This window comes from Canis aureus, chromosome 35, assembly GCF_053574225.1.
Source record: "Canis aureus isolate CA01 chromosome 35, VMU_Caureus_v.1.0, whole genome shotgun sequence".
In the NCBI taxonomy this organism is placed as follows: Eukaryota; Metazoa; Chordata; class Mammalia; order Carnivora; family Canidae; genus Canis; species Canis aureus.
In genome coordinates, this window is record NC_135645.1 from 4,988,053 (window position 1) to 5,000,231 (window position 12,179).

The 12,179-nt window shown below is 55.9% G+C and overlaps 1 protein-coding gene across 8 annotated transcripts in view; it reads left to right on the forward strand.

Annotated features, from left to right (window-relative positions):
* ADCY5 (adenylate cyclase 5) overlaps positions 1–12,179 on the forward strand; it is a 145,024-nt gene that overhangs the window by 87,880 nt on the left and 44,965 nt on the right. For all 8 annotated transcript variants that reach the window (XR_013372164.1, XR_013372166.1, XR_013372167.1 and 5 more), the window contains exon 3: positions 1,390–1,511. Coding sequence is in view for 5 of the 8 variants with exons in the window: in XM_077883783.1 (XP_077739909.1) it covers positions 1,390–1,511 (122 nt within the window). In the remaining 3 variants the exon portion in view is untranslated. The remainder of the gene's footprint in view (positions 1–1,389; positions 1,512–12,179) is intronic.

Genomic DNA, 12,179 nt, shown 5'->3' on the forward strand with positions numbered 1-12,179 from the left:
CTGCTCGGGGCTGGACGGGCCTGGGCTGAGGGGAGAGGGATGAGGCGCAGAGGGGACGTTCTGAAGGGTAAAAGCACTTACACGGGTGGGGTGCCGACCTGGTGGCCCGGAGAGTGCGGGCTGCACGGGCAAAGGCAGGGGGCAAAGGCAGGGAGCTCGAAGAGCCTTTGGAAGGTGAGTATGGCTTGGGGTGCGGTGTCACGGTGGTAGCGGCCAGTCATCCGGCGGGCAGCTGGCGACTCAGGAGCCTGGACGGAGGGACAGGGAGGAGGAGGGGACGGGCAGGGGTGCGTGCTCTCAGGGGCGAGAGTGAGCAGAAAGAGGAGAGAGGTGGGCATGTGCTGGGGGAGGGGGGGCAGGAGGAGGGAGAGAAACCAGAAAGACACAGGTGCAGGAGGGGAATCTTGGGGTCATACAAGGGGGTAGCCCAGCATCTGGTGACAGGCACTAGTGAAGGGAGAATGAGGAGGGCTGGGCCAGCCAGGGCGAAAGGCCTCAGGCGGGAGAAGTCCGTGAGCCAGCCTGGCGTGGGTAGTGGGCTGTTGGGGTGCAGGGCGAGGTCGCCCATCCCGAGGCAGCTGGGCCTCTTGCAGCAGGCAGGCCCGGGAGGAGAGGGCAGGAGGGAGGCAAAGTCGGGACCCCTCTCCACAGTGTGACCCTGGCCCCCGCCCTGCTTCCCTCCCGCCTCCTCTCCAACAGGTCTTAGCTTCTCTCCGTTTCTCAGAGTCCACATGTTTTCCCTCTCTCCTGGGCTACTGTCCCCATAGTAGAAATGGAGTAGTCCCACTTCTGGTCCCCACGAAGGCCCTCCCTGACCACCCCATTCCCAGCCCAGGAACCCCTGCTCAGTGCCCCCTAGTACCCTGAGCCCCCCTGAGACTGGGAGGTTTGTGAAGGAGAGACCTTGCCTGGAACATGGTAGGTGCTCGGTGAAAATCTGAGGACGAGTTGAGTGACTCTCACGTGATGCCCTTAATCACCCCATCCCTATGTATAGATGAGGAACCTGAGGCTCAGAGAGGTTCAATAATTTGCCCAAGGTCGCACACAGTCTCAGGTGACATGCAGGGTGCCCCGGGGGGCTCAGTGCTACAGGCTCACCAGGACTGCTCTTCCCCAGGTGCAGGTGCAGGCACACAAAACCCAGGAGGTCTCCCAGGGAGAGAGACCGGGTTCCAGTAGCCCTGAGGGCACAACTCTGGCCCACTGTCACCTAAATGTCAGCTCCTTGAACTTCAGGCCAGCCTGAGGGCTTTTGCAGGGCCCTGTGGGTGGGGGCCCGGGTGGGGAGGAGTTGGCCTGCGGGGGGGGGGGGGGGCGGGGGGGGAAGCAGGGGACTGCCAGGCAGGTGGAAAGAGCTATGATGAAAGCACGTGCTTCCCTCCCCAGGAGCGGCTCCTGCTGTCTGTCCTGCCCCGACACGTTGCCATGGAGATGAAAGCAGACATCAATGCCAAGCAGGAGGATATGATGTTCCATAAGATTTACATCCAGAAACATGACAACGTGAGGTACAAGTGCGGCTAGGGGGCGAGGGCAGGGTGGGAGGACTGCACGCCTGGGGAGACAACATCTCCTCCTCTTGCCCTTCGGGGGAGCACAGCCTGGCAGGGTGGTCTGTGGCTTTGGGGCGTGTGTGCTGTGTGGGGTGCCCCAGCCACGCCGTACCCTCTAGGTTGGTGCAGTGAATTATTAGGGAGGGATGGGAGCTGAGGCCGCAGGGAGAAGCTAGAGGAGGGAGGAGGAGAAAGGAGAATGCAGCAGCCCCAGCTGTCGGGGAAACTCCTAGCCTGGCAAGGGAGGGAGGAAGCCGACTTGGGACCCACGTGTCCTGTCATCATCTCAGTCTTCATCATCATCTAGCAGCTTCCATGTCTGCTAAGCCAGTGTGGGTCAGGCACTGGTACCAGGCATTACCCACCTCTTTGCTAATCCTCCTGACCATGCTGTAAGGTGGGGGCCCTCATCAGCATCCTTTGTTTAGAGATTGAGCACAGAATGGCTAAGATCCTCGCCCAGGGTCACTCAGCCAGGATTGGTAAAGCTGGGGTGCATCCAGGTCAGCCTGCCCCACAGCCCACGCCCCTCTCACTGCACATTTGCTGCTTCTCTAGACAGAAGCTGCTGACAGCAGGGATGTGCAAACAGATGTAGACTAATAGAGTGCAAAATCTGCTTATGAGCTCCATGGGGACACGGAGCGATACAGTGGCCTTCATCCAGTGTGGCTTCCTGGAGAGCCCTGTAATCCTCCCATCTGCCCAGAAAAGGAGCTGCTGTGTTTGCCTTCAAGAGAATTACTTTCTCCCTGGGCAAAATCTCGGACCCACGAATCTTCTAAAGCTGGTGTAGAGGGAACCCTTTGGAAGCTTGGGCTGAATTTTCATAAAGGGATTAAATGGAATGATATAAATTATGGTTCATGCACCATAACACGCCCACGTGAGTATACATCCACTCAAGGCGAGGCTGATGGCCGCAGGGGCAGGGAGGGCACCGAGTTTTCATGTCGAAATTGTCCGAATTTCAGGCGGAATTGCCCAGTTCCCAAGTGTGCCCTGGAATCCAAGACTGTTGGTTCCGTCTGCCGGTGTGTCCTGTATCCATCTTCCAAAATAGACTACAAGCCTTTGAAAGAAAAAGGTTACCTGAACAACTTGTGTCCTCAGTTTTGGGGGTCCCCAAGTCCCCCCAGAGCCCACCCATGCTCCGCTGTCAGGCGGGGAGAGCATAGCCAGGGGCAGGAAGTAGGCCGAGGCCCAGTGCCTGCCCAGGAGGTGCCCCGAGGGGCTGCAGACTCAGCTGAGCCGAGCTCAGAGAGGGAAGTGGGGCCCAGGACTCAGTCGGTTGAGCTGACGGGTTGGTTTCCCACCTCTCCTCACACCCACCTCTGACCCCATAAGGTGGAATAATTGCTCACAACCAGAGTTGTACTCGTATGGCGCCTTCCCTAAGCCACGCACTACTCTGAATACTTTCATATAATCACTGAGTCCTCATAATCCATATAAGAGGCCAGTATTACTATTACCTTTATTTCACAGGAAACTGAGGCACAGAGATTAATCTGTCCAAGATCCTAGAGCTGGTTAAGTGGGACAGCTGCCCTCTGAAAGCTGTTTGGTATCAGAGTTCCTACCTAGCCTTACTAGGTGTTTTTTATATGCCCAGGAGAAAGGAACATGTATGAGGATTTGTGGGAAGGAGACTCGGGGAGCCCCTAAGCCAAGGGGAGACTCAGAAAAGGTGGATGAGAGAGGTTTGGCTTCTAGTGTGTGTGAGAGAGAGAAAGAGAGACTGTGGACTGACCAGGGGCCTTTCTGGTCTGCTAGCAGCCCCTAAAATCTGGGGGACCCTAGGGACACGTAAAGAAATAGCCTTCCCTATTAGAAGAAATCTCAGAGGCCCAAAGTTCAGACGGGAAGGAGTAACCCGCCAAGTGGTCCCAACACATAATGAAGCCCTGAGCTTCCGCTTTCTGGGATTTTTCTCTCTTGTCCTTGCTGTACCCACCAACCCCCCCCCCCCCCGGCCCTGGTGTCGTTCCAAACACAGCATGGACTTGATTGTTCTCAGTGCAGCAGAGCTTCCAGTAGATTCCTTTTTTTTTTTTTAAAAAGATTTTATTTATTTATTCATGATAGAGAGAGAGAGAGAGAGAGGCAGAGACACAGGCAGAGGGAGAAGCAGGCTCCATGCACTGGGAGCCCGACGTGGGATTCGATCCCGGGTCTCCAGGATGGCGCCCTGGGCCAAAGGCAGGCGCTAAACCACTGAGCCACCCAGGGATCCCCCTTCCAGTAGATCCCACTGAAATATAAAGCCGAACATAAAGGAGATGCAGAGAATTCACTGCTCAGAAACAGTTTGGCATTCGAGGCATAGGTGCTCAGCCTGGCCGGGCTCACACATCTGGTACATCTGGCCACCACTGTCTCTCCACCCAGCGCTTGCCCTCTTACCCCTGTCTCCTGCCCCTCCATTGCTTTGGGCCCCCAGTCCTCCAGCAAGGGGGTCTGGTCAGAGGGACTGACTCAGGCCTCTTCCACCACCGTAAGGAGTGGCCTGCCCTTGGGGTGACATCCCCCTTATCCACCCACTCTCATGGAGGCTGTGACTCTGGGTACATAAAAGAACAGTATCCTAATCACAGGGTGACCCGAATGTCCATGTGGCAAGACTCAGACCCCCCACCAACCACATGGGGGTATTTCTGTTTCAGGATGTGCTAAGATCAATGGCAGCAGAGAGAAAAAAGGAGAGAAAAATCAAGATGTCACCCACTTCATGGGGACAGACATCATTCTGACTCTGAAATTGCCAGGCTAGTGGCGGCTGGCGCACATCAGAGGCCAGCCACAAGCAATCAGATGCAAATAGCCCGCCGGGGCCCATTCTCTGTTCCGTTAACAGCCCTGGCTGCAGCTCGTGACGGAAGCACGTTGCATGCTTCGTCTCTGTTTTGGGTTGAACTTTTGACTTGGGTTGAGGGCTGAGTAGTAGGTGGAGGGGTGACATGGTCGTGTGGAAATGCGCTTGGGGGCCCGGCTCGTGGTACAGTGATGAGGCCTGGGGCTCGAGGTTAGGCAGCCCCGAGTGTTGGCCACGCTCTGCTGTCCCCGGGCCATGTGACCGGGGCGAGTGATGGGCGCTGGTACTCTGAACCTCAGTCTCTTCCTCTGCCTGATAGGATGAAAAGAATAACTTCTTAGCAGGCTTGCGAAGAGCAGATGAAAGCGTGTGAGGGAAGCGCTTAGCGCAGTGTCTGGACGGGACACGTGTTCGGTAATTGGGAGCAGTGATTATCATTGTTACCGCTATTATTGTGATGATTATCACACTCCTATCAACAGAGCAAGGCCTGGGGATTCTCTGGCTGGAGAGTGGAAGGGTGATGAGTCACGTTTGTCAATTCTCTGCGGAGTTATAATATTTAGAGAGGGTGATGACATGCTGCTCTCTAGCCCCCTCCAAGAGCAAGGCCACAAGAAAAATGAATCAGCCCTGCGGTGTGACAGTCGGGGCCCGGATCTGCGGAAAGGGAAGAGACTAATGGGTGGGCAGGGAGGGGTGACAACAGATCCCCACTGCGCTGTGGCCTCACCCTTTCCTGACCCCCAATGGAATATCTGCCCCCAGGACCCGCCAGGAGCCTGTCAGATGCTTTGGTGCTGAGCCACCAGTGGCAAAGCATTGAGGTGGGCCAGAGGCCAAGGCATCCTTGGAGACCCCCCCGCCCTGGAGCCCCCAGCCTCCCCTGTCTGACATGTAGTGACAGATGGAGATGTTTTAGTCCCTCTGGGGCTGGACAGGCCAATTGGGGCCAGGGCCCATCGCTGGGGTGTCAGACCTGTGGCTTGAGCGCCCTCTTCCCCATCCTCTCTCCCTTCTCCTGCGGCCAGCAGCGCCAGGTCAGAGGGGGGCTGTGCCGTGCCCATTCTGGGGACAAAGGCCTCTAGCACATGCCAGCAGAGGCAGCTCTGGGCTGGGTGCTCCCAGTGCTCTGCTTGGGAGGAAGGACATTGAGGAGGGTGGAAGGGGCCAGCCCTGGAAGCACACAGCACATCCCCTGGGTCACAGTACACACAGACGCTGCCTGAACCCAGTTGCCACCAGGTCACTGTTGTGGAACAAGACGAGTGTCTGTGTTGAGCAGCCAGGGTCACACCCCTCTCTGCCCCTTAACAGCCGTGGGAACTTGGGCAGGTCACCTAACCTGAGCCTCACGGTCCTCGTCTACAACATGGGAGTGGTGACGCCCCCTCACTCGTCCGTTCAGTGGATGTTTTCCTCTGTTTCCAACCATGGGACACTGAGCCTTAGAGACGAGGATTGCAATGGGAATTAAGAAGGACACTGTCTCTGATACTGGGAAGCCCACTTTCTGTTCAGGAAGACACACAGCAAACAGTGGATTGATTAGTAAATTGGGGACATATCACATGAGGACTTTGCATCCTTAAAGGGTACGAGGAACGGTTAGTGGGACTTTGCATCCTTAAAGGGTATAGATGTTACAAAATTTGCCACCCCATTATTCTGTTATGATGAAAGCCACAAAGGAACAAAGCCTGTAAGAGGGGCCCTAGGACCACTCCCTGGAGGGGTGCTGGGAAGGTTGTCGGGGTGGAGTTTGTAAAGCCCCCGGCCAGGCCCCCCCACCCAGGAGGTAGCCTCAGACTGCCCTATGGAGGTGGAGCGGGTATGAGCTGAGAGTCAAGGTTGGGTGGCCAATACCCCAAAGGCTTTAGGAGGGCCGGGAACATCTGAGCCAGGCCTGAGAGGGTTCTGAAGGGCACTCCACCGCCGGAAGGGTCCATAGTGGGTGAGTTCCATACCTGAAAGACCTGCCTCACGCCAGAGCTCTTAGGATTTAAAGGTTGTAGATGGTGCGGAGGGCCAGAGAGCCAGCTCCTCCAGGGGGTGCTGGTCCTCAGCTGAGGAAACCCTTTCCTCCCCTGGCCCCATCTGTCTGGACCCTGAGGAGGGTTCGGGATGGAGTGTGGGGTCTTGGCCCATTGGCTCAAATCACAGCCTCATTTTCAGGAGCCTGGCCCAAGACCTGCCAGGACCCCGGGGTAGAAATGAGGTAACCGCCGTCCCCGCACAGTGGGGGAGTGGCGGGTTCTGGGGAGGGCTCCCTCTCCTCCCTCCTTCCCCCCTCCTTTCCCTTCTCTCCCCAGCCTCTCCTGAACCTCCCGCTTCTAAGGTTATCATCTCCTCTCCCGTCTCCTTCAAGGACTTGGCTGTGTTCCCCAGGTCGTTCTGGTGTCTGGCTCGGCTGCGGCATGGCTCTGAATTACAATGGCCTCGCGACAACGTCCGCGATGCTCAGATACCTGTGGGTGGATTGTGCGCCCTGTGGGCAGAGAGGAAAAATGTTTACCTCCAGTCACATTCCCGGCAACCGACCACATGAGGGATGGTCTGTAAACACCTAGCATTCCTGTCTCCAACCTGATATTAAGAAAAGTATTCTGAGCTCTACGCAATACCGATCATAGACAGAAGTGGCCTTTATGTTATTATCTCACTCATCCCACATTGATTGTGCTGCCACTCCTTGCCAGGTAGGACTCGGAGTAGGTAGGAGAGGTAGCGTGCGGGCCCCTCAGGGACGGCTCAGCCCTCAGCAGTGAGGTCGGGCTGCATCTGGTGCCCTGGGAACAGCAGCCTCATAACCCAGCTGGTCCCACTAGGGAAGCCCCTGGGGGTGGGGCTCTGCTCTTTAATTAACTAATTAATTCATTATTTTACTTGTGATAAGACAGACATAGTAGAAAATTGGCCGTTTTAACCATTCACGTTATCGTGCAACCACCTCCCCCATCCATCTCCGGAACTTTTTTTTTTTCATCTTGCAAAACTGAAACTCTGTCCCATTAACCAACGACTCCCCATTCCTGCCCTCCGCCGGCCCCTGGCCACCACCATTCCACTTTGTGCCAATGAGTTGGACTAGTCTAGGTGCCTCACGTAAGTGGAACCATACAGTACGTGTTCTTTTGCGGTGGGCTTATTTCACTCAGCAGAACATAGCCAAGATCCATCCATGTTGTAGTGTGTGCTGGAATTTCCTTCCTTTTTAAGGCCGAATAATACTCCATTGTGTGTGTTTGCCACCTTTTGTGGATCCATTCATCCTTTGGGCGGCTTCCACCTTTGGGCAAGTGGTGAATGATGCTGCTGTGAACATGCATGTGCAAATACCTCCTTGAGGTCCTGCTTTCTGTTCCTTTGAGTGTATACCTAGAAGTGACATTGCTACATCATATGGCCTATAATCCTATTTTTTAATTTTTTAAGGAAGCTCGTAGTGTTTTCCATAGAGGTTTGCCATTTTACCTTCCTACCAGCAGTGCACAAGGTTTAGTTTCTAAACTCCCTTGCACGGTGGTGGGTCTTCACAAGGGACCTGAGTTTGTCCTTGGATGTGGAATGGGGGTCAGCGGGGCATGGAGCCAGCAGCCAGCTAGGACTTACTATTTTAGCTCTTTGGACCCAAAGTTGGGGACCCTGGGGTAGAGAAGAAGAGAGAGAAGTTAGGGTGACGAGACACTGGCCTGTTAAATGTGTCAGGCTATGCCTTTTAAATTCTGATCTAATAAGAATTCAGAATAAGAAGGACTATCCTGAGCTGGGCAAGTCAGAAAAGACATCATGAGGATAGAAGGGATAGAATCAGATCCTAGAAGATTGTTATTAGTGTTCAGCAGTTTTATTATACAAAGGAAGTGTGTTTCTTGTAGAAAAATTAGGAACTAACAATATAGAGAAGAAAACAGGGAGCCCCACGTACTTATCACTGAGAGGTCACTGACAACTGCTCGGACTTGGTCCCCTCCCCACTTTGCGGGCTTCTCCTCCAGCACGTTGCAGGGCTTTGTAAATGCAAAGTCCATAAATGCAATGGGAGGTCCATTGTCTAGGTGGCGGCGGTAGGACTGAGTGGGCAGAAACAAGATCAAGGGACCAGGGGGTGGAATGGGGTCTGCAGGAGGCCCTGTAGCTGGCAGCAGGGATTCCGGGACATATGTTGACCCCAGACCGCCTAGACCCAATCCTGACAGTCAAGCCAGTCCCAGGGCCCTTCCACTTTCTGCAGGAAGGTGTCGCGTTGCCGTGAGAGTGGAGAGGGTGTGACTGTCCCAGGGTGGAGTCTGTACACATGTCCAGTGTGTTCAGCATCCTCTCATTGACCTTCCCCCCTTTCCTCTCCCAGCCTGTCCCTCAGAAGGCTCTTGGGCCACTCCTTGTCCATACGTCCTACTCTAACTACTTCGCACCCCCCTTGGAAAATGCCCGTCATCTGGTGTCCATTCTCAGCCAGTCGTTGATACGACCACCCCGACTGTGCTGTTCACCTAGCGTGTGCCAGTGACCCACCGCTCCTCCTGTATCTTACTAGGGGTATGGCTTGGAGCAAATGATGTGGGGAGGAGGGGGGCACACTGCAGGGGGTAGACCCCTGGCCTATGGCTGGGCCTCTGCAGGCTATGCTGCTGGGGCCTCCAGGGTACTTCCTGCCCTGTTCCCCTAAGACCTTTAGCTCCCACTGGGCCCGACATCCTGGGAGTTGGGCTGAGACCTTGCCACATTCCCTTCCTGCCCCTTCCCCATGACTCTGTTTCCCCATGCCCCCTGCCCTCCTGGGCCCTCCTTGACAGGCGGTTGGCCTCTCAGCATTTCTTGAGTCCCCTCTGTTGCAGTGCGGAGAATGGAGGCACTGCCTGCCGCCCAGACCAGGAGGAGAACTCGGCGTCTGGGCATCCCAGGTGCTGCTGGATGTGTGGCTTCTGTTCAGGAGCAGGGTCAGACCCCAGCATCTCCGTGAGGTCACAGCATCTGTTGGTACAAGAGGGAGCAACAGCGAGGAAATGTGTGCTTACCCAAAAATGCACGCGGGGAAGCTGAGCCGAGGCAGCAGAAGGCTGAAAGGCCTATTGGGATAATTGGGCTGAAGTGCCTGCCGTTCTTGCCTCCGGAGTAGAAGGCGGGCGACGTGAGTGATGGATGGCAGGCAATTAGGGAGCAGCGCGCCGCCCGGAGGGGGGCTGGCCTCCGCACACCCACCATGAGGGCCTGATGGCCTTGCCAAGATGAGCTCTCAAGTGGGAGCCGATCAATGAGCGAGGACCTTACTGCATCCTGGGCCCCGTGTGGCTGTAAAATGGCCTTCAGGTTCCCAAAGAGCAGTTCAGGAAACTCTGGCCAGTGGAACAGACAGTCTGCAATTGGGTAAACCTCAAAAACAGGAGAGCTTCCAGAGTGACAGCCACTGAGCAAATTCCTCCCCCGAGGCAGCAGAGGAGTGTGACTTCGCCTCTGACAGGAGGTAGGGGGAATGCGGAGGTGCAGAATTTCCATAAATGTGTAGGAGAGGCTGCGGGGTTTTGGAGTTGGGACCTCAGAGACCCCGTCCAAACCTCTGCACAACTTGGAAGCTTGCTCTGAGCCTCTCCTCTCTGGCTGGCGGGTCGCTCCGTCTCACTAGCAACTCATCAGCCAGCAGCCTGCCCTCCCTGACTCCTCAGCAGCTGTTGAAAACCCCAAGACAGGTCACGAAGAGTCGATCCCAGCAGGTTGGAGGGAGACTCTGGCCCCTCACACACCAGTGTGAACCAGGAAGCTGCTCATGGCTTCTGTAACCATTCTTGCATTTGTCCCTTGAATACTGCTGGCCCCAGGCCCTGGGCTCCACAGGCTCCTGTCTCAGGTGACTAGCTTGGAACCCCAAGAGGCCCCATAGGGTCGAAGGAAGAGCTGCTGGAGTGAGGGGTCTTGCCTCTTGCTTGCTTTGAAAGTGTGAATATTCTCTTCCATTCAACAGATATACATCAGGCACCATTACGGGTTGAACTGCGTCACCCTAAAAGATCTGTCGAAGTCCTGACCCTGGTCCTCGTGACTGTGGAGATAGGGTCTTTGCAGATGAAATCAGGTTGAGATGCTAGAGTATGGTGGGCCCCTAATCCGGTCTAAGTGGTGTCCTTATGAGAAGAGGAAAATGTTGTATAAAGACCCAAATACACAGGGTGAGGTCAGAGGTCCAGACTGGAGTAACAAAGCCACAAGCCCCGGAATGCCAAGGGTGGACAAGGAAGGGTCCCACCTAGAGTCTTGGAGGGAGGAAGGCCCTGCTGACACCTGGATTTCGGACCCCGAGCCTCCAGAACCGTGAGAGAAGTCATTTCTGTTGCTTTAAGCCACGCAGCGTGTAGCACTTTGCTATGACAGCCCCAGGAAGCTAACAGACGTGGCTCCCGTGGGCCGGGTATCGTGCTCGGGTGCGTGCGGGTCGGGGTGGGGGGAGAGATGGGGCAGGGGGCACAGGGATGGGACCTGTCCTTGGTCAGTCGTCCAGTGGCACATTTTCTTGAACATCTACTGTGTGTGTCAGACATTGTGCTGGTGGCTGATGCAGCAGGGAACGGAATAGGCCAAAAAATCCCTCCCTCAAGGACTTCTTGATCTAGCGGGAAGAGATAAACAGGAACGTAACAGTAACAGCAACAACAGCAATACTATAGCCGAGAGTGAACCGAGCAGCAGAGCAGAATACGGCAGGGAGGGCAGACAGACGTGGGAAAGGTTAGAGGTTCATATAGGGCGATGGAAGTCTCCTTGAGGTGACATTTAAGCGAGTGCGGTGGTTCTCAGCCCTGGCTGCACATTAGAATCACCAGGGAAGCTTAAAATAAAACCGAGCAAACGCAATCAATAGCAGAGCCCCACCTCAGGCTAATTAAGCCAGAATGTCTGGGCGTGGCGGGGGGGCTCTGGGGCCACCTTGTAAAAGCTCCAGGTGTTTCCAACAGACCCCAGGACTAAGAGCCGCTGGTCTAGTGGGGGTGTAAGCATCTGTGGAAGAAAGTGTTCTAAGGGCCAGCGAGGTCCCCCGTGGAGGAGGAGCATGGTGGCAGGCCTGTCCCTCCCACCTGGCTGGGTCAGCTCAGCAGGTGTGGGAGGTCGCAGCTCAGTGATGCCACAGCTGCTGAGTGCGCCCCTGTCGATGGAGTCCCAGACTCACCCCCTGAGCCCCTGGACCACACTCGCGTTTCTAGGGGTGGCCCATTCTCTCCTTCCTCCCCTGCTTCTCCTCAGCCTGCTGCCCTGGGCTGCCTGACCCGGTGGTCCAAGTGCGGGGTTCAGGAACTTTGGGGTCTCATCAGCCGCCTAAGCCAGGCCTCCGCTTGCAGCTTTGGACTTGGCATAGAATAGCCGCTGGGCCTGGCACCTGCTGGCTTTGCTTTGGAGATACTGACCCTGGCCGATGAAGGTTTCCTGAGTCTGGAGCAGTGGATCTTGACCCCAGCCTGAGCTGGCTTTGGTTTCCTGAGAGTTAGAGAAGAATTTCCAGAACAGCCATGTGACGGTGCTTTTACCTAGACCGGGGGAGACCTTCCTCTTGTTCCTGAGTGGAGTGGGCCAGTTGCCTGAAAGACTGGCAGGCAGAGAAGCGCAGGTGGGTGGGGAGAGGGCTGCACCTCGTTAGGGAGCTGCGATCAGCATCGGGAGCAGGGCAGCCTGCCCTCACCTGCTCCTCTTACCTGGCAGGCAGGCTGCTGAGCCCGTCAGACCCCAGGCACCAAAGGCTGGTGGAGCCCCCCGACTCCCGTGCACCTTCTGAGCCCCTGCCCGCATAGCTGCCCTCTCCTGTGCCCTGCCAGGGCAGCTTC